Source organism: Alligator mississippiensis, chromosome 1, assembly GCF_030867095.1.
Source record: "Alligator mississippiensis isolate rAllMis1 chromosome 1, rAllMis1, whole genome shotgun sequence".
Classification (NCBI taxonomy): Eukaryota; Metazoa; Chordata; order Crocodylia; family Alligatoridae; genus Alligator; species Alligator mississippiensis.
Window position 1 is genome coordinate 310,191,229 of NC_081824.1, and position 21,871 is coordinate 310,213,099.

A 21,871-nucleotide genomic window follows, 5' to 3' on the forward strand; every position below is an offset into this window, starting at 1 on the left:
ACTGGCAGCCAGCAGTCTTCTTACTTCCACTACAGTCCAGTCTTCAGGTGAAGGGTAACCAGATCTTTTCTTTATATATGGACTTGTATAAATGCTTTCCAGTTCTGTTTTTGCTGATGATGTTTTTTCTTCTTTGGGATATACAAGCTCAATAAACAGTTCATTGGTGCTGCCACATATGAAAAGTGGAGGTAGCAAGGATAGACAGAGTAGAAATTTCCTCTAATTCTCTCATCTAAAGGAGTAATCTATGCTCAAAAAAACTAGCTAAGATTTGAACTTTGCAGTTATAGCTGTGTATACACATTGAAATGATCTGGGAGAAATTTTTCAGGTTTGTTTTTCTGCTAGAAAAAAACTTACCAGAGATGCCTGAACAAACACTCCAAAAATGAGCCCCTCAAGAGCAAAGAGCTGACTCTGTGGCCAGGGGCCTCTATCAATACATCCCAGCATGTTTTGTATACTCCTTCAGTCTGCCTGGAGATGGACTGCTTGGCTAACCCAGACTGCTCAGAGACTGCTCAGGGCTAGCCAGAACCTTCCTGTAGTACATTGCAGGATTGTGAAGGGAGTGTGTTCTGCTCCCTGCTTGGCTGATGCAGCAGAATCTAGTGAGTGACCCAGTGGACATCTGGTGAGAGCAAGGTACCCTGGGATGCTGGAGGACTGTGTTGTAGCTTGTCTCATAAGAGAACATGTACAGACATTTGCTTTCCCAGGAGAGAGTCTCCCGGGAGTAATTTAAACCTGGTCTTAAGGAACTATGGTGCATCAGTGATACCATCAAAGAAGCTTTTCTTCTCCACTGTCATTGTATCTAAAAAGTGTCATACAGCAGAGCTCTTCTGGGTGGTTAATGGCCTGGTTAATCTAGCCTGTCTCTTTCTAGAAACTGGGTCTTTTTCAGTCCACAGTGATGAATTTACCACCTACTTTGCAGACAAAATTGCCTGAATCCATCATGGCTTGGGAACCACCATTTTTGCTGCAGATTCTGAGTTTGATGTTGCGGAAGCCTCAACAGGTATAGTCTTGTCCTGTGTATATGGCTCATTTTCAATGGTAGTTATCCACTGATACAGAGTATATGACTGGGAGGATAGGGTGACCCATTGTGAACTGGACCTGTGCCTGCACTGGCTTCTAAAAACCATCAGGGGAGATCAGGGCCACTGCTGGCAGAGTTTGTCAACCCCATCCTTCAGAAGAGTAGGTGCCAGAGATGCTTAAAACTGCAATTGCCCCACCCCTCTTCAGGAAACCATTGCTTGGTGCTGATTCTCCAGTTAGTTATTACCCTGTCTCCCACCTCTTTTTCTTGGGAAGGTAATTGAATGGGTAGTTCCCCAACAGCTCTAAGAGTCTGTGGATGCCACTGGTTTCCTTGGAGACTTTTTAGTCTGACTTCCATCTTGAATATAGTACAGAGACTCTGCTCTTGACCTTGATCAATGATCATTGTGGAAATTGTGCCACGCTGATCTTACTAGATCTTTCAGACGGCTTTGACACAGTTGACTGGGAGGTGCTGATAAAGCATTTACATCATCTTTTGGGTCTTTGCATGCCCACTCTAAATTGGTTTCTCTTTTTTTCTGGAAAGGAGGTCCCAGAGGGTGGCAGTGGGTGAGTACCCATCATTCCCTCAGGGATCCAGCTTGTTGTCTCTCCTGTTCATGTGTATATGAGGCTGCTGGATGAGATTGTGTGAAGATTTGAATAGAGGTGCCATCAGTATGCTGATGATACCCAGCTCTCCTTTTTCATCTGAGCCTGGGTGCACAGCTTCAGTCCTTCACCAGTGCCTGTCTGCAGTTGGAACTGGATGTGGGCGAACCATTTGCAACTGAATATAGGAAGTGAGAGGTGGGAAAACTGCAGCCCTTTTTTTCATTTTTCAATTTAGATCCAATTAGCACCTATGCCTTTGTAATCTTGAGACTAGGCTACTGCAGCACACTCAACATAGAGCTGCCCTTGAAAACAATCTAAAAGATGCAGCTGATGCAGCACTTGGAAGCCCACCTTCTGATAGGGTCACCAGGAGTACATAATTCCAGTGCTCCAGAACCTTCCAGTACTGGGTGCAATGCAATGCAAGGTGCTGACCTTGACATTAAAAGGCCTTAAATGGTCTGAGGTCTGTATACCTAAGAGAACTCCTTCTCCCTTATGCCTTATTGCAATTCCTAAGGTCATCCAAAAACAAACTGTTGCAAGTACCATCAATACAGCAAATTGCCTTGGCAAAACACGTTGCTTCTCAACTCTGGAACTTCCTCCTTCTTGGGGCTCACTAAAATCTGAGCTTGGACATCTTTTGGAAGTGCTGTAAGACCTTCCTATTTAGGCAGGTATTTATTAAACAACACTAGACTGAAATATTGTTTAGGGGTCTCTGGATTATGTTGATGTTCTAGTTCCTTTTTAATTTTTTTTCTCTTGGTATTATCCTGTTCTATAAATATTCTCTTACTGTAAACTGCCCAAATCTTTGTTGTGAAGGGTGTCATGTAAATTGAATGCTGTCACAGCGGAGTCCTCTAGGAGGGCCGTGATCTCCTTGAGGCCCTCTCACCGCGCTACTTCGACCCAAGGGCACCCTCCATTCTCGCCCGCCATGTCTTGCTGGAATATGTAATAGGGAGTCTGCCTTGTGTTTCCTCGGGCACGTAAGCTCCTGGACCCCTCGTAGGTCGCCCCGTATGATGGGTGCTACTCAAGCACCCCAGCCTTATGGGCTGTGCGTGGCTCCTACCAGCCTCTAATACCATGCCCCAAGCCTCGCAGATGTAATAGACGTTGTTAAGTCTGCATGCCCGCTTCCCGGGCCTCCTCTATAGTGTAACCCACTCTGGGCTCTCTCTCGTGCCCAGCCTCTCACTGGGACTCTCGTCCACTCTGGGACTTCCCTGCTGGTGCGGTCCCACTCAGGGACTCTCTAGCAGGCCCCGGCCCTGCCCTGGCCAACCGCACGAATACCCTCTCTGACCCCGGCTCACCGCGCTGCTACTCCCTGTCTTCTCGGGGGCAACCGCAGCACCCTGCCTCGGTCTGAGGGGTGTTGCCGCACTAGCCTGCGGCCAGGCTCGCTATGCCCCTCTAGGGCTCCTCACTATCACCCCGCTCTAGGGCTGCTCGGTAATCGCCCCACTCTAGGGCTGCTCGGTATGGCGCTCCCCCTCTCTGGGGCTCGCCATGCCCCCACGGGGCTTCTCAATAAAACCGCCCCTTTCCCTGGGGCCGGGGTTTATGTCCCCCCACACGCGATCCAGGGTCTACGTCCCCCGTCTGCAACCTACCGGTTGCGCCCGTGACCCACTGGCCGCACTCCTCGCCGCCAGTCACTCCAGCACTGGCGTGCGAGCTGCGCCTTCACCGGCGCTGTGAAAATAATGCACCCTCACTGGCGCTAGGGCTCCCCACACCAGCGTGGGGCCCTCTATGAGGCCTCCTCCAACCCCTATAGCCTCACCCAAGCCTCCGGGTGTAATAACACAAACACAAAGCAAAACCACAAGCCCCTAGGCTGTAACATAACCACAAGCCGCATGGCTAAACTCTAGTGCCCATCCTCTCAGGGCTATCATGAGCTGTACTTGCACATCCTGCTCCTTTCCACATCCTCACTCCCAGAGCTCCTGCCTCCCAGGCTGCTGGCAGAGAACTGCTAGCCCGGCTTCAGCCCTGGGCTTCATAAGGGCCAGGCCCTGCCCCCTACAGGCAGCTGGCTCCCCTTAGTTGCTCCGGCAACTCGCAGCTGTGCTCAATTGGCTCTGCCAGGGCTCTCTCCCTGGCAGTTTCTCCTCTCTAGGAGCAGGCACTAAGGTGCCCTGCGACAAATGCAAACCCTTTCTTTCTGCCAAGGGAGGTCTGAATCCAAGATTCTTGACCAGCACTGCCTTGATCTCCTGGACATATGACTTGCTACCACCTTACCACAAATCCGGACAAGATTCAGATAACATGATCTATTTTGGTTAAGACTATGCTAGTTCCCTGATGTTTTTTGTCCCATGTCCAACCAACTTAAGTCCTTCCTGTCTATTGATCTTACATCCCAGATGGTGGGAGAGTCTTCCATCTAGACCTGAAGTCCACCACTTTGCAGCTTGGGCACTAAAAGATTTTGGAGCGTGGACCAGTCCTGCTCTTCATTGTTTTGTGATATCTTATCCAATATGAGGTAAATCTCTACAAGACAGACTTGCCTTGCAAAATGGAAAAGATACTTTTTTGGATGCAGTACCTAATGTAGTCTGAGATGTTGATGTCTGGAATCCTTGACTACCTTAGATTTGAAAAGGAGCAATTTGTCCCCAGACTTAGTGACAGTTCAACTTGCAGTGATCTCAGCTCACCATCTGCCAGAATGTGGCTAGGTGGTTTTACCTGCACCACATTGGTGCTGAAATTGTTGAAAGTCTTTACCAAGGCTATTTCCACATATATCAGATTTCATCTCACTGTTAGATCTTGGTCTGTTCAGGAGCCCAACTGCCCTCGTTAATAAAGGTGAACTTTTGGACTGCTATCACCATAGCAAAATAAGGGAGGAAGAATCAAGGCATTATTACAGATTCCTTATATATACGGCTTTCTATACAGAGAAGATATCCTTACAGCCCCCTTCTCAAGTACCTGATACAGATCATCATGAAGTTCCACCTAAACCAACAAATCCATCATTCTATATTTTTTTGCAAAATAAAATGTATCCTGGATGCAATTATGTCCTCTAGGTTTTTAATTTTAAAGGACAAATCCATTTGGGTCACCTGCTTGTCTATTCAATTTCACACTAAAGTAAAAACTGGTGCAAATTGGGACCTTTGTTTGACATGGAAATTTAAAAGATAGTAATCTTCTAGAACTGAAAGAGGACCTTCCCGAAGAGGTTTGAAGCATGTGGGAGTAATGGGTTTTAAATAATACCATTCTTGCTGTCAGTGCTACTCCTATTCACTTACTAAATAAAAGACTTCACTTTACAGTGTTGTCAGTCTGGCACTTTTCAGAAGCACTACATTGACATAAGACGGAATTTAAAAGACAGAAGTACACCCCTGCATTGACCTTCATTCTGCCTCCCCTATTTCTGTATGTGATATACACACAGATTTTGGCCTTGAATTTCAGATTTATGGAGCTTCCACCATGATTTAACTCCTGAGATTTAACCTCTCAGTACCTTTTCAAGAAGTACAAAATGCATGTGTATTTTCTTGGACCTCATCTATTGCATTTCAAGGCTCTACGAATTAAGATCTGGAAGTTTCCTAACAATTAGCTCAGAATATAGTTACAAAAGACTATTTCTTAATTTTCTTTTCTTTCTTCTTATATGAGAGGATGTATTTGTTCCTGTTTTTGTCAGCATCTGCTCTAATTCTTTTCTTCCTCTGTCATATGGTGGAAAAATAATAATGAATTGCCCAGATAGCTACATATGAATTTTCCATTGTGTGATTTTCAGTTTGGATGCTTTAATAGTGTTTCTAGTTTGTGATTTGACCATGCAACCAGAATGAGCTGTTTAGTCTTTAAATAATGCTAAAAGGTTAACCATTTTCTTTTCTTATTGCTTATGTTGGTGCTCTGAGTCAAGTGGACTTCCTTGCTTATTTATTTGTATACATTCATTTGATTTTATTTTTAAACTAAGAACTAGTTGCCCCCCGCCAATCCTCTTTGAGCCACAGCAGCCTTTATTGGTGTTCTGAATAAAATGGTTCAGAATGAGATCTGCTGCTACATATTGTGTAACTATATTTTCTCATGTAATTTATCTTTCTGTATTAATTTTAATCATTTATTTATACTTTTCCTGTGAATGAAACATATTGCACCAGTACAGTTGTTTGAGAAAGGATTAAGCAGAAGATACTGTAGTTTCTAATGATATTTTAGAACTAATGGGAAATAAATGTCAAAAGGAAAGCATTATGTGGTTGCTTTCTAAAGGCAATCTCCATAAATAATTTGATAATCTCAAACATTTAACTGTTCAGTCAAAATATAAGAAAATATACCAACCTCAGTAACAAGGACATTGAACTAATGTGTCTTAAAGCATTTTTAAAAGGATATCGTGTTGGATAATGTACGTCTTCTAGATCCTCAGAGTTCTCAGGGGAATATTTCAGGTTCTTGATGCAAAACGTGCACCAAAGGGATAAGAAAAACTAAGTCAAAGTCCAGAGCAAAAGAAAGATGCTCAATACAAAATAATGTAGCTGGTTCTACCAGATTCCGTTGTCATTTAAGAAAATCAATGTTAATAGCTGACATAACATAAAAGCCAATATTATAATTAAGAACTGCTGTTTGTTGTTAATAACTTATTTAAGTATTTATAACTCATTAGCATCTATTCCTCCTTATACTTAGTCAATCTTGCAGAATCTAGTTTTATCTCTATTTTGGAATTCCCCCTTCTGGAGCTAAATGCAATATTATTCTGTAAAAAAGCTGTCAGAAGCTACTGTAAGTCTTCTGCATGTAGCACCACATTTTTCAAGAGCTGAACAGGGTGTGTCAGTAATTAAGCCTTCAGTGGGATTTCTAGTCTATGAGTTCTAAAAAAAACTTCAGGTCTAATCTTTGTTGGATAGAGTGGGATATAAATGTAATACATAAATAAATGTTCTATTTATTCAAATCTAAGACAAAGCTTCTCCCCTCCCTCCCCGCCATCAGCATGTAGAATAAAGCCCCTCATCTCTAGATGTACATACAAAGTGGGGGTAGGGGCAGGCAGATGCTGCAGCTCTGATTCTGGCCCTGAGCCCAGGTTGGGGCCAGACAGACCCCCACAGCAACCTCCTGCCCCCCACCTTCAGCTTGCCCTCTTTAGGTCCTGCCCCCCACCTCTACTACCTTACCCTCATTACTGACAAGTGCAGCACTATTCCTGCTTGGGCTGGGTTCCTTTCCAGGACAGAGCACATGGAAACTCTATCCCCTGCCCAGCCTTTGTCAGCAATAACACTGCTGTATTGCCTGCCCATCCAATCAGCAATGCTGACACTGCTGCATGGCCTGGCACAGGCTGAGCGTGCATGTACTATGCTCTAGGAGGGAACAGAGACCAAGTACCATCTGAGAGGGGGGAGGGGAGGGGAGAGGCATAAACTACAGGAAGCAAGGGCAGAAGGGGCAGAGTCTGTGGTGGGGTGGGGGTGCTGGTGGTGGAGGAGGAGGCAGGAAGGCTGAAGGGGAAGAAGCAGGAGTGCAGAGGGCAAGGGGAACACCTGTCTCCCCCTACACACCTGGTTTCTACTCCCTACCCCCTCCAGTCACTGTTTTCCCTGATGTAGCAGTGGGAAGGGGGATCATTTAAGACAGCCCTCTGATAATTAGATTCTTTACCTGTAAAATTATAACAAATTTGTAAATTTTCCATATATACAATGTAATTATCATTTGGGGGGTTATCTTAAATTCAGAGTCTTCTGTCTATTTCATTCCTACCATGTTCAGGGGAACAGGACCTTGTGTGTGTTTGTTTTGGTAAATATACAGGATTGCATCAGACAAATTCTTGACTCTACTATCAGTTCTCTTCCCAACTGAGCTATCTTATACCAGTCTGATCATTGGCTAACATGGGTGAGGGGAAAGAACTCATGTGGAAAAAAAGACTTTTTCAACATTACTTTGAATGAATATGTAATGGCAATATCGAGGGTAACAATATTATACCTAGCAAGCTCTTTTTTCAGTCTATTACTTCAGTGTACTAATAACTACACAATTCCAGAATGATTTTACAATATGCAAATAACACTACCTGTTTCATTTGTTTTAAATCCAAAAAATTAGAGAAGCAGAAGCAGTAGCAGCAAGGAGAAATGGTTTTGTGGTAAAAACCTGCATCTGCCCACATACAATAAGCACTGATGCAAGTGTTCATAAATCCATTGGGTAGCTTGTAAAGCCAAAATGAAGGTCAGAAAATCTAATATCTCTGTTATATCTCCAGCTAAAACTGAAGCAGAGTTTAGGAGGTCAGGATGAAAGGTTACATTCAGAAGACTACAAGAAGTTCTGTTGAACTCAGCAATGTAGACATGGAGTGCTAGGACAAGATGGCCATTTCTATATTTGGGTCCTACCTCGCTAACATTTTGACAGTGTAAAAGATTTTCTAATTGAATGATGAAACATAATGATAGCATATAAACCTTTGTCACAAGTTCATGAACAGATTTTTTTTTTTTTTAATTTCCTGATGAAGCATTAGAATATTGACTGAGGGAACAGTTTATCGTCTTTTAAAAATTGGGGAATGTGGGTGTATACTTTAATTTAGTCAATATAATTCCAGTTTAAATATCAGAGGATAAGGAATATGTGTACATGTGTGCGCAAGTAAATGATAAAAAAAAATCTAAAGAAATTGTATGTATGAGACAGCTGTTGGACAAATCCTACATCCATCAAATCCATCTGGTACAATTTAAGTGTAAGAGTGTGTGTGTGTGTATTGCAGCATGAGAGCAGCACAAATCCTATGTATACTTAGTAAAAGAATGTGTACATTGTCATAAGAAGGATAAATTATATTATTATTAGTGGATTGCTTCTAACTAAAGCAATTTAATTCAGTGACACTCTCCCCATGAACATCAACTTGTAGTGGCAGGGTCTACATTTCTGTATACTAAAAAATTATTGAAGATCTGTAAATAGTAAAGAAGTTGATAGATATTTTTAGAGATAGTTAACATAATTATTTTCACACACACATACACATGTACAGACTTGATATATCAATATACTGAAACCTGAGTTATGTACTGTTTACTATCTGAATATTGCAAAATGTTCATGTAATGCATTAAGAATCTCACTCCATGAGATTGTTCATTGCTGCTTCAGTAGACATATTCCCATTATCTAGCTTCAGCTGTTCCAAGATGTGCTAATTATTTTATAATACCTCTACTTACTTGCTGTACTGTACTCAGTATAGTAGATGAATATTTAGTTATTATCAATTTAAAAATTAAATGAATCATTTTTTATATCCTGTGCTCCTTGCTTTGTATAACACGGTGAACTTTAATAGTGCATGCAATATGAAGTAAAAAAATTGAGTCATGCAAAGACAGAAAACCTTCCCTCAGCAGCATGCTTGTAAATCTTTTGGATAAAAATAAAAACAAAAAAATACAAGTGGTGGTGGCGATTGGGGGAAGATGATAGAAAGTAAAAATCCTTGAACTAGATGGTTGAGGGATGTACCCATTTACCATCAAAGCAGCAAATTCAAGTTTATAGATTTACATGTACCCTTGAAAGGTATACATTTTCCATCTCTTTGTAACGATTACAACACCTAGATCAACGCACATTTTGTATACCCAGGCTCACAGGTAAAAACTTAACTAAATATAACTAAGGATCTACTTAAAGTGCATGGAGGCAAAGTAAAAATTGCAGGCTGCTCATGATACCCAGCGCCATTTTTATGGTCTTTTTGCAGCAAGCCTCTCCACCACTGAATGATTGGCGGACCCTGGTGGCTCTATCTCTCATTGCTAATTAGCTGAGAGTCCTATTTTTCATGCAGCCCCACCCGTCACTGCTGATTTCAGAGATGGCTGCCCTTCCTGCAGCCCCATCCCTCTCTACTGACTGGTGGAGAGGGGTGGGACCATGTGAAAGGTACCCTCTTAGCCAATCAGCAGCAGAGGGATGGGGGTTGCTGCCATCTTGGCTGCTCTCCTTCAAGCTAGTGCCCCCTCCCCCACCCCACCCCACCCCACCCCACAGGCTGTGACGCTGGGCTGCAGAGGCTGCTGGATGGCTCCCACTGAGGTTGGCAGCATTTTATATTTAGTATTTTTTCCCCCAGCAATTCTGCACAAAATCGCAGGGAACACCGGTTTTCACCATGATGGTGAAAGCTGCCTTTTTTTGCTGTTTCTGCAAAACTCATTAAATTGTGAATTGAATAGATCCTTGAATATAATCCCACAATTATTGTCATTTCCTCATCTCCCATGTTGGATACCTCATTACAAATAATGAGACCTACTTTGAATCGTTTTGGCCACCAGGATTAAGGAGTTAATGTGAGAGTAGGCCCAAGTAAGGTAACATTGTAGAATTGCTGCAGTGAATTCTGACTGACATGTGGAATGAAAAAATCCTGTCCAATGGGAACAGAACATGGATCATTCTGTGATTTCATTTCTTTGCTGTAATATTTTCTGTGGGCTATGGACAACTATGTAATATCTAGCTTAAGTAGACAGAAAAAAAACCAATAGAAATCTCTCAAGGATATCATTCACAAGATAAAGTAAAACAGCCCTAAAGAAAACTAAAATATATTTGGGTTTATGTATTTATATATAGCCACTTTTATTTATTATGTATTTACTTCTCCTTCAGACAATAAGATGAAGTCTGTGACAGAGATGTACAGAAACCCTGTCCTCCCATTTATTCTCCACTCCAAATAAAAAATAAAAATACAACAGACCTCAACATAGATTGTAGGCATTTAAAAAGTATGACCGCAGGCATTGCCAGTAAGTTACAGGTATATACTATGAATGCAGAAAGAAATTGTTAGTAGTTCTGAAGACAGTCGTGATTAACTATGCCCCATAATGTATCCATCCTAAAGTATATTTGTGCATTTGCTGTTGCAGTGGATATTTTTAATGTAAAAAAAAACCCTTTTAAGCAAATCATTTTAGTACTCTTTATAATTTGTGTAATGCAATGTGAGGGACTAATTTTCTCTGTATGAAGGATTTTTCCAAGAGCCAATCCAAATCATTGAAGGTTGCCAGCTACAAAGTGCCAAGTGCCAGCTCAGTGGATTGAAGCAGCTAATAATAATAATTTTAAAAAAGAAATTAGGCTTAATATATTATTCATTTCTTAAACTGTTGTACATTTAGACACCAACCATGAGCAGATCTGCAAGGGGTAATAGTTCTTCTCTCCATGGAATATGGAGAGAGAGGTTCACAGCCCTTTCTGCCCAATACTTTTTGCATTAGCACATTTCCATAGTTAACCCTCCTTCCCTCATCCCATTTCCCCCCTTAATTTTTACTTAAGTTTTACTGCCCCACTGCGTGATTGTTCTGTTTTGATGTTAATTTCCTTTATATAAATGTCTTCTGGATAATGAGCCAGATTCTCTATTTCACCAAGCTTGTATGTAGACCTAGAAGTAGATAAATATAGCCTTCATATTCTGCCAACTAAGAACTACATCAGCAGAATGAATTCTAATTTGACACCTTTCTCCTTTATAAGATCATTAGGAGTGCACCAATAGAGATTTTGGGGGCAGATATTTAAGGAGGCATATCGACCAATACCGGTCCGATATCCAGTACAGTTGCCTTCAGGTGGTATGTCCAGTGTGGTGGAAGAGGAGTGGGGTGGAAGGGGCATGATGAGGGAGGGAGGGGGCAGGGGCTAGCACTGCTGGCCGTTTGGGGCCATGGGATGGAGGCGCAGCTTGTGGGGAGGAGGGGGTGGTTCCTGCCACTGCTTGCCCCCCAGATCTACACAGGGTGGGTGGGCAGGCTGGAGCTGGTGCTGGTGCTGCACAGGGCACTTCTTGGCAAGTGTGGGCTTCAAACGGGCACTGGAAGGGGGCTGCAGCCACCCCAAATTTTGCCACAGCTCTGCTCCCAATACTGCCGCTTCCACCAGCCACCCAGTGGAGTCTCAGCTCTTCTCAATATGTGGGTGAATGCAAGACATGGAGCCAGGCTGCACCTGGCAACGTGGGGGTGGGAGCAGAGCTGCGGCAAAAATTGGGTGCCTGCAGCCCCTCCCAGCACTGCTGGCACCCACTCTGATCTCTGGCCCCACCAAGAAGGGCCCCATACAGCCCCAGCTGCAGCCTGCCTGCCCACCCACCCTGTGCAGATCTTGGGGGCACACACCTCCACACCCTCCCAGGGTGCAAGCAGAGGCAGGAGCTGCCCTCCCTTGAGCTGTGCCTCCATCCCGTGCCCCTGCCCCCTCCCCCTCAGGTAGCACCTGCCCCTGTCCCCTCTTTCTCTCACCGCAGGGGGTTTTGATCCCCCCCCCCCGACATCAGCTGGAGGCAGCTCTCCATACTCCCAGCTCTTTTCTGTGCTGTGCTGCAGCTGTGTGCAGCACCAGCATTTATTGACCAAATTATCAGCCCCATCAGGCTGATTTCTGATACAGTAAATTTTCTTTATATTGGTACCAATCTAATATCAGACCAGTGTATCGGTGTACCTCTGAAGATCATACTATAGACCTTGTACTAAGAGCCATAAAAAGGGTGGCAAAAGAGCCACCATTACCAGCTTTTCCTCCTGCCAGAAACTTATCTACAGAGAATCTCCATGGAGGTGGACAAAGTCAGACTCTTTCATTGGCACTAAAACACAAAAGGAATGGAGCTGGGCAAAGAATATATCCCAACATTCAAAAAAAGCACAACAAAACCCAGCTTCACTGATATTTTAAAAACCCAGCTTTACTGAACCCACAACAAAACCCAGCTTCACTGAAATGCATTTGCCCATGTTCATGACTAATGTAATTCTATATACATTTCATTGTATTAAATTGTACCAGGGATGGAAAGAAAACCTGGATTCACATAATCCACAGTTATTGTTAATTAGTTACTTAGAAGGGTTCTGGTGTTGAAGATTTTGAAGAAAGTCGGATGCTATGGATGGACATTCCATTTTTTCAGAATTAACTATCTTGTCATACTACTTTATCAATGTTTTTATTTTAAGCCTGGAGAAAAAGTGTCAGTAATGCACTCAGATGCTACCTTGATGAGTGTGGGGTCAGCAGGTGGATGGGTGGATATATTTACTTGCACCAACTGTCATTAAATGGCAGCATTTGCAGAATTCTCTATAGGAAAGTAATTGAGATAACGTACTTTTTCTATATTCAGAATGGACAGTAACAAGGGAATCTGAAATATATTTGTATGGAAACTGCAACTGTTGATTTTTGTTTGTTTGTTTGGGTTTTTTTACACTTTTTAATGGTGGTAATTGCACGTATACAGTACACACATTGTTAATAGACATGCAATTTTTTCTTCAACTAATAAAAAAGTATGCATCAAATGATGTATACAACATAGTGCGGAATTGTCTGGAGCCACCTAGACCATGGAAAATTAATAACTATTCTCTAAGCTCCACAGCATAATCAAAGATTTTGCAAAGAAGTAACATTTGCAGAGCTGGGATGCTTATATGTACTTCGGTCATGTTCATTCTCAATAGCTAGTCACTGTATTATGCCCTTCTCATTTTTGTGAAATTGTAAAGTGTCATTTTAATTGTGCATAAGTGTGTGTGTTTATATGTAGAATTAAAAATGCTATAGTGACCATTGTAAATAAAATAATGTTTGTAGTATAATTTACAGGGTAGCTATCAAATAATTGCCTAGGTTTTAAAGGTCAATCCTTTCCATTAAATCAAATAGTCTGGTTTAGCTATTTAAAGCATGGTAGGCCAACTAATCAAAACAACCATAAGAAGCAAATGTTATAGCTCTTTTTCACAATGGAGATCATTATAATTGGGTTAACTGGCTAGGTGTGAATTTCAGCCCAAATGAATGTTTCTTTCAGAATGTAGCTTTGCTGGAAGGCATTAACATGCATGGGAAAACTGTCTGGATGACCCTTTTTCCAAAGGAACCATAGTTAAGACTGTAAGAAACATGAAATGGGAGGGGGGAAGATGAAAATAAACTCAATTATTTTAGGTGGTGGAGTCCCTTTTCCTTTTAAATCATACTAATGAACAGCTTTTCTCTGCCCTCTCCACAGCCTGTGTCCTTCCTGCAGTTCAGCACCTTTGTTCTCTTTTAAGTCCAGCACCAACAAGTATATTTTGTATTTGAAATGACAAAAGGCCAAGTCTATGTCTGTGCAGATGGCACTGCCCAAAACTTAATTTCAGCTTTTATGGCTCTGACATGATGCATTTAGGCTGTCTCTGCAGCTGTACTGCAAAGGAGATGTACAGCCCTTCTTATTTACTAGCGACTCAGACCTGAATGCATCAGCCTCAGGTGCTATTTTATCATTGATATTTTAGCATGTTTCTTCTTATGATTGTAGTTGTATTGCAATGTAAAAAAAACAGGCAAATATATTTACTACAGCTAAATGTGCCTTTGAGAGGACAAATAAGAGGTCTTAGACTTTTAAAAACTTTTTTTTTTTAAATGCATTTTCAAATCAACAGTCCTACTAACATTTATGGTGGTTTCCTGGCTTGCCAAAGTGTACTTTTTTGATAGCAACTGAAACCACAAATTGTCATTATGTGGTTAAGTGAAAACATCATTTGTAACTACTCATCACATATAATTCTTGAACAACCAAAGTGAGATGCAACTAAGAGACAGATGCTGGGTGTTATAAATGATCTTATGTTACACATTTTTTTTCTGTAATGGTGGCTCTCTGAAGTATTTTGTATCATTAAGGATGGTGGAAACAGACTCCTAACAACACACAGTAGTCCAATTGCATTTTTTTCAGCTAATAATGAATTGTTTTATTGTCTTTGAATAAGGTAGCAATGCCTAATAAGAGAGGTTGGGGAGGGTGGGGAGGAGAATCTTTCTCCTAGAGCAGAAAAAAGGTAAATTGTTAACTAGATTCTGTGTTGGGTTGAATTTCCAGAATATATGGGTTATAACTTTTTAACAAGACTCCTTGGAGATGTATTTGTTCTATCTGTTGGTTTTATTTATTGTGATTTTATTGTTTAGGAATTAATGATGGAAACTGCTGAAGCAGAAGGAGAAAGGCCCAATAGTTACAGATCAGAAATGGGCTACTACAGATTTTTTTGAAATGCAAACTGATTTTTATTTGGTATTAATTCCCTAAGAGCTTTTCCTTAAGGTTTACTTATAATTTTTCCACAATGTAGTACAGTTAAGGATTGAGTTAGCATGAGTAGTTATGCTTCCATAACTTTCCATTGAGACCTATTTGTGTCTACCTGTTTTACAATGAGAATCCAGTGAACCATTCCTTACATCAAGAAAACTGCTGTCGTATCTGTTCCTTTGCTCCTTGAATCCCTTGGGTCCAAGCATGGATGTGTATTTTCATGCTGCCTGTGGAGTAACTAATGCAAATACTGAGTATCTCTTTGTTGTCTCTTTTAGCAGTTTTATGTGGATTTGCTTCACTTTTCAATTGTTTCTAGTTCTGTTAATCTGTGCTTAGGGTTTGCTTCTGCTGCCCTGTTCCTGTTACATGACCTGCGTGAATTGTCCCTATATGAGGAGATGAGGTACATTATGGGTGCAGACATAAGTGCAGTGTCTGCCCCTCTGTAACTGAGAACACTTTGCAGGAAGCGCTCTGAGTTGCAATGATCTCCTGGAACAAACAGAAGTTCAGTGTTGGTTCCTGGAAGGGAGGGAGGGAGGCAGTGGCAGAATCTAGCTGCTGGTTGAGAGCCTGCCTCCAGTTTTCCTTAGCAATGGCCCCTGCTCTCTCCCAGCCTGCCCCTGTTTCAGAATGGGAGGGAGGAAGGGAGCAGAGGCAGCTTGTTTTAGGGGTTCTCCAGCTGGCTCTGGAGACTGGGGTGGGTGAATTACAGCCCTCTTCCCACCCGGGGCTCTAATACACCCATCCCACCCTCCAGCAGGGGCTGAAAACCCCCCACACTGAACTTCCTCTACTCCCTTTCCCCCCTCCCATTCTGAAAACAGCTCAAGGCAGGCAGGCAGTGCAGACCAAAGTTATAGAAGATGTCGTATTTTGAAACCTCTTCATCTGACCCATCATGCAATGAGGTTTTGGTTTTGCACCTGATCAGACATTTTTGGAAGCTGTCTGCAGATGTGCACTTGTGTTTAGTCATGGCTAATAAACTGCTTTCTGTGGCAAGATAGGACAACAATTGTCACTTAAGTCTGTTCCCTATATTATTAAATCCTGCAAAGGAACAAAGAAACTGAACAACGTTCTTTTTAGAAGTGGCTATCCTGATATTTTTCTATTACCCAGTGCTTTTACTGAGACAAACATTTATTATTTATTTAATAAATATATTAATCAACCTTATGATTTGATTATTTATTTTTATATCAGTGTATCTGCTGAAAAACAATGCCTATCCAATAAATTGCTGAGCAATTTATTGAAATGGAATAAAATTCAAAGGGAAGTAGCAAGTCACCTGTTTTCCCACAAGTGGAATTTTCAGTAGAATCCTCCTCTGTCATAGGAAGGTTATTTCAGCCCAAGCACCTCAGATATTAGTATTATAATAACATGTTGACGCTGCAACTAGAGCAGAGTCCAATCTTTCCAGGCACTGGACAGACACACTTTTAAAATCTGTGCATATAGCTTCACTTCAGGCAACAGTGTCGTGCAGAGATATCCGCCCTGGCTTTAAACAAGCTTTCTGTGCTGGAAACAACCTACCTACAGCAGCACAGAGCTCAGCCTGAGCTAATTTACCGTATTCATCAGTTAGATAAATTAGCCCACTCTGAATTCCATGTGGCCATAGCTAGACTGCATATGGCATCCAAGCCAGCTTGGGTATCTTATACTGCATTGCAATCTGTGCTGTAGCTATACCCTATGTTTCCACTCAGAAAAGTTTACTACCTTGACAGCCAAGATGGATGGAAAAAGAAAAGGCATGAAAGAGGAGGTTTTATCATTTCCATTTGACACCTTGAGAACCAAAGTAAAAGGAGATTAAGTGTTAGGAGCTCAGGCATACAGGGCTTTTATGAAGGTGTTAGGAACAGAACCTAGATTATTGTTTCCCAGTTGTGCCTCTTCATATAAATGTGGTTTTTTATGCCACTTTTCATAGTACTGATGATTATAGTTATACAGGGGGGTGAGAGGTAAAGATAGGTTCTCTGGGGGTGAATGAAGGCAGAGGATATTGTGGAAATCTTAAAATACCATTTATAATAAATTCATGTGTCTTTAATTTCATTTTTTTCAGCGGATGTAACTAACATTATATAAACTCATTGACATACTTAACTTTCTAATGAATGAATTATATTACTGAAACAAAGAGTTTATCAGTCCCGTTATCCAATAATGTTACAATGTTAGCATTTTTTCCCCCCAGTAACTCCTGGTCAAACTGTTACTGTGGTTACGCAAACCACAGTAACCAAGGAAACCACCATCTCCAAACTAGAAATGCCATCTTCCTTGCTTCTGGAGGTGCCAGCCCTGGCTGACTTCAATAAGGCATGGGCAGAACTCACTGACTGGCTTTCTCTACTGGATCGAGTAATAAAATCCCAGATAGTAACAGTGGGCGATCTTGATGACATCAACGACATGATCATCAAACAAAAGGTATGACAGATATTTCAATGTGGATTTTTTAGAGTTGAAAGCTGAAAGCAGCTATTATAAAGTTAATAATTTCAGCAGCGAACACAAAAGAAACATTTAAATTAGCATTTGTAATACACAAAGTGCTGTTAAGCTTCTTTGTTATATAAATAGATTCAAAGATTTGAATATTAAGGTAACAGAGGAACAAAATATATTCAGTTTTTCATAATGAAATCACAGTTCACAAATTCTGAGAGTGGTCCCTTTTATAAGCATATCTGTTGCAGTAATTAAATTGGATCTCTTTAATTCTGTCTTACTTACAATAAGCCCATCACTGCAGTATCACAAGTGTAAAATACGAAACTCAGAAAAAAATGAAATACGTAGAAAGATCCAGGATATAAACAGAAAAAAAATGTATTGCTATGTATGTTTATCTTGTTTGACTGTTTCTGTAATAACTTTCTGAGATGCTTGTATCCTGCTGTCATCCTGTTATAAAGAACTCCTCAGTCCCCTTAAAAGAAAAAGAACAGCTCATTAATGCAAGTGTTTTGTCAGCAGAATGGCTAAAGTGTTACTTATCTTTGAAAATACACGAAAATATGGAAATATATGTGTATGGACAAAAAAACTCAAAACTTTAATTTCAGCAACTTGGTAGCAATAAAAGTAATTTTTTATTATATAGCTTGAAAGTAATTACCTGCCTTCCAGATTTAACAGTGTTCAGTATAAAAGATTCAGCTTGCCTGTGCAAAACTCTAAGTGTTAAACTTCCATTCATTTGAGCTAAAATTCTCTCCCTTTATTTCAAGAGGAAAAAAAGAGAAAGAGAATGGAACTCTTTTATAGCACTACAAAGAAAAAAATAAAGAGAATGAAGCAATGTATGGGTCTGCAAGAGAGGTATTAGTAAATACATATAGCATTAGGGGTTTTTCTTGTTCTTTTCTTCTATTTCTCATTTTCATAACTTGTGTTTTTTGTTTATTTTTGCCAGAGACTTTTGCTGTGCATTATCTTCATGAAAAGCAAAATATTTCTGTTCTCGTTTCTAATCAGCGATCATAGAATCTGTCAATATTTTCAGTGAACATGCATATCATTTCTTAAGAGCTGCATAATTCTATGTATGAGGATGATACAACATGATAGACTCAGGAAAGTCGATTAAAATAGTTTTTAAACTATTTAAAATATTATTTCAGTTGTTTTTTAAATTATATGAAAAGCAAAGATAGGATATTTTGGATGAGTTTTGCATGTTTACATCCTTTTGCACTTTCTGTAAATGGCTTAGTTTTTAAGAGTGCATATTTTTGATACTTAGTTTTAAATCTCACTTTTCTTCCTTGTTCCTCCATTTACACAGCCGATCCTTCCAGAAGGCAGAAATGTTTACTCACAGAGGCCTCCTTTACAAAAATAAGTGATATCTAATGATCATAATATTTTCTCTTGGGCAGTAACCTTGTATTTGGTCTACGTGTTGTAAAATGAATCATCTATATCTCTAACAGAGCTAACCAAAACATAGTTTTTCATGTAGAATATACTTTGAAGTACGTATATTTCAAGAAAGTGCAAAAAACTATGTTTAAGTGCAAATTGTGTTTTTGTGAATTCCACCCAGGGGGTTAGATCAAAAATTGATCAAATAAACTACAATCAATCTTGTTGCTTGATTTAAATCAACCTGCACAGGACTTAAGCAGAAGTTAGGTACCTAAGTCATAAATGGTGATCAAAATCAACTCTAAGCCAGCAGCAGCAAAATCATTTAATAGTTAGATCATTTATACACCTTCATTTTTGCCTGAAAGCTTACCCAGTATCTTGACTTTAGGCTACCATGTCTGCTGAGAAACAATCCAGATCAACCATTTAGACACCTAATTCAGTCTCTGACTTCTTAGATAGCCCTAGAGCCTGCCTCATGAATGTTGGCTGCTAAGAGCATGCAAACCATTACAAACAGCCAGAGATGGTGGCTGTGGCAGAAGTTGATAGCCAATTTGCTCAGTGGCGATGTGTATTGGGTGCACGGGACGTGCACATGCATCCCCTGAGAGCTGGTGCACCCGCTGACAAGATGCACTTCCTGCTTAGGCGATGGGCGGGGGAGCAGGAGGGAGTATGAGTGCCCCCCCTTAGAGTGCCAGCCAGGGAGTGGGAGCTCTGGACAAAGCACCACAGCCAATTCCGGGAGCGCTGTGGCCATTTCCAGGAGGTTGGTCATGAGAGGACATCCCCCTGGTCGATGCAATCGGCCATGGGGAGACTCCCCCTTCATTCCCCCACCAATCTCTGACTAGTCGCTAGGGAGGCACATGCCCCCCGACTAAGGTGGCATCAGTAGCCAATGAATTTGCTATTATACCAATAATGAAATGGCCTGAAGGCTACTCCGGAAAGGAACCTCTATTCCAGGCTCTCTGTGTCCTGAGGGGGCTGAAACCCACATCTCCCACTTCCTTTCAGAATTTCCTAATCACAAAACTACAGAGTAGTCTGAATGAGGATCCCTTTTACTTTTCTTGCTAAAGATGGACTACTGGGCAGGCACTAATGCAGCATTCATGAGGCCAGAAGAAAGCAAGCAAGAGGAAGCATAAACTTGTAGTCCAAGGATTGGCAAGTCCTGTGTTGCACTCCCTACTACCAGACTTAATTATGTTTCTAACCAATGGTTGTCTAATGTAAAATTGGATGAACCATCCTGATAACTCAGGAAGGCTCTACCCAGGATATTTCCTGTAACCTGGCAGTAAGCAGTCTCCTGGGAAGTGGCATAAGTAGTACTTACAAATCCCCTCTAGGTATATAACAACACTAGAACCTGGATAACCCACTTTCTGTGCGACTTGTAACCAGTATGCTATTAGGCAAATAAAAGGAAGTCTACTGACAATTTGAATAGAATGAAAAGTGCTAAAGTTTATCCTTAACTCAATGCTACTGTCCCATATATGCCCTGGTTCAGGCAGGGGCTTCTTCTCTGAGCGTTATGGATCTCAAGATGACTGAAAACCCATACACAGTTAAATTCCATGCTGGTCAACTAGTGTTTGGTGCTTCCATTTTTTAAGACTGAATCTGATGTACCTTGAAGGATAGTTTAATTGTGCAGAGACCTATGCTATAAACCTTTGTCTTTGTAAAGTATCTCAAATTGTGCATCCACACATTGTGATGCCCCGTACTGTTAGACACTTCTGTAAATATTGGGCTATTTTAATACCATTCCTTTCATTTATTTTCTTTTCCTTTAAAAAGAACGAGGCATGATTCCTTTAACAAATGCAATCAAGAGTATTTTAAACCTTCAAAAATACCATTCTCATTACAGTACATGAAAAAAGGTGTCTTACAAATCATTGAGGTTAAACAAGTGACCTTAATCTGTTCTTTCCTTACGCAGCAACATATAATGTTATTGAAAGTAAATCTCTCAGGGCATTTTGGTCAGGTTCATTTCACGCTGATTGTGACACAAGATCATAGTCACTAACTCTACCACATTTATGGAGGAAAAAGCTTAAGACATTATTAGCCCTCAAGTGAACTCAGTTTGCAAGTGTCCCTAGTCATTTGGAATTGTAAGACTGGTTTTATAATAACTTAGAGAAGTCACATGTAAAAATAAAATAAAATAATCTCATTTTAGTGTTATCTTTCTATTTTAAAACCACAAGCAGCATAGAATGCAGGAAGCAATGCATATGTAATGTGGTGGAAAGAAGTTTTTGTACAGGAAAAATAGATCTGTATGCCTTATAATTTAATCCTATCTATCATTATTTTTTTGTTTGTGAAAATATCATTGAAACCAGATTTTTCCCATAATAAATATATCTTTCTCTAATGCAGATGTACTAAAACATTTAGAGAAGAATATACCAACAGGCATATGGATGTCTTATGTGCAATTTTAATCAGTGCTTTTCAACCTGGTATACGTGCTACGTGCTGGAGTTCAGGGTTGGTCAGCATGTGGTAGGTACTGGCACTGGTACACATTGAAATTGGTGTTAAAACTCTTCCTAAGGAGTGAATATGCAGAGATGTATTGCGTGTAGGTGATACAAGCAGCAATATTTTGCAAGTATAGGTCAAAAAAGTTTGAAAATCACTGCTTTAAGGAAAAGACGCTTGAAATTCAGAACTTAATATTGGCATGTATGACTTTTTACCCTATGGAATCATCAAGGGAAAAATACTGTTCTGTACACATTGGCAGTACAAAAAGGATTGATCTTGTGCAATGTTGGGATTCAAGGTAGCGATATAAGCAACATTTCTGACAAAACAGACTAAGTTCCTGTCTATAACCTTCATCTCAAGTTAAAGTTGAGGCAAAATGATTAATATATTTTAAGGTATAGACTGCTTAGAGAAATGACGGAATACATTTCAAATCAATTGGCTTCAGATGATGCCTCATTATAGTCTCATGACTTTAGAGCAGTCAGGAAATTTTAGGCTCAAAGAGCCATTTATTTCCTATGTAAA

The 21,871-nt window shown here is 40.7% G+C and overlaps 1 protein-coding gene across 11 annotated transcripts in view; it reads left to right on the forward strand.

Annotated features, from left to right (window-relative positions):
- DMD (dystrophin) overlaps positions 1–21,871 on the forward strand; it is a 2,172,325-nt gene that overhangs the window by 1,592,037 nt on the left and 558,417 nt on the right. For all 11 annotated transcript variants that reach the window (XM_059720821.1, XM_059720816.1, XM_059720817.1 and 8 more), the window contains one exon: positions 17,136–17,371. In XM_059720821.1, the coding sequence (XP_059576804.1) occupies positions 17,136–17,371 (236 nt within the window). The remainder of the gene's footprint in view (positions 1–17,135; positions 17,372–21,871) is intronic.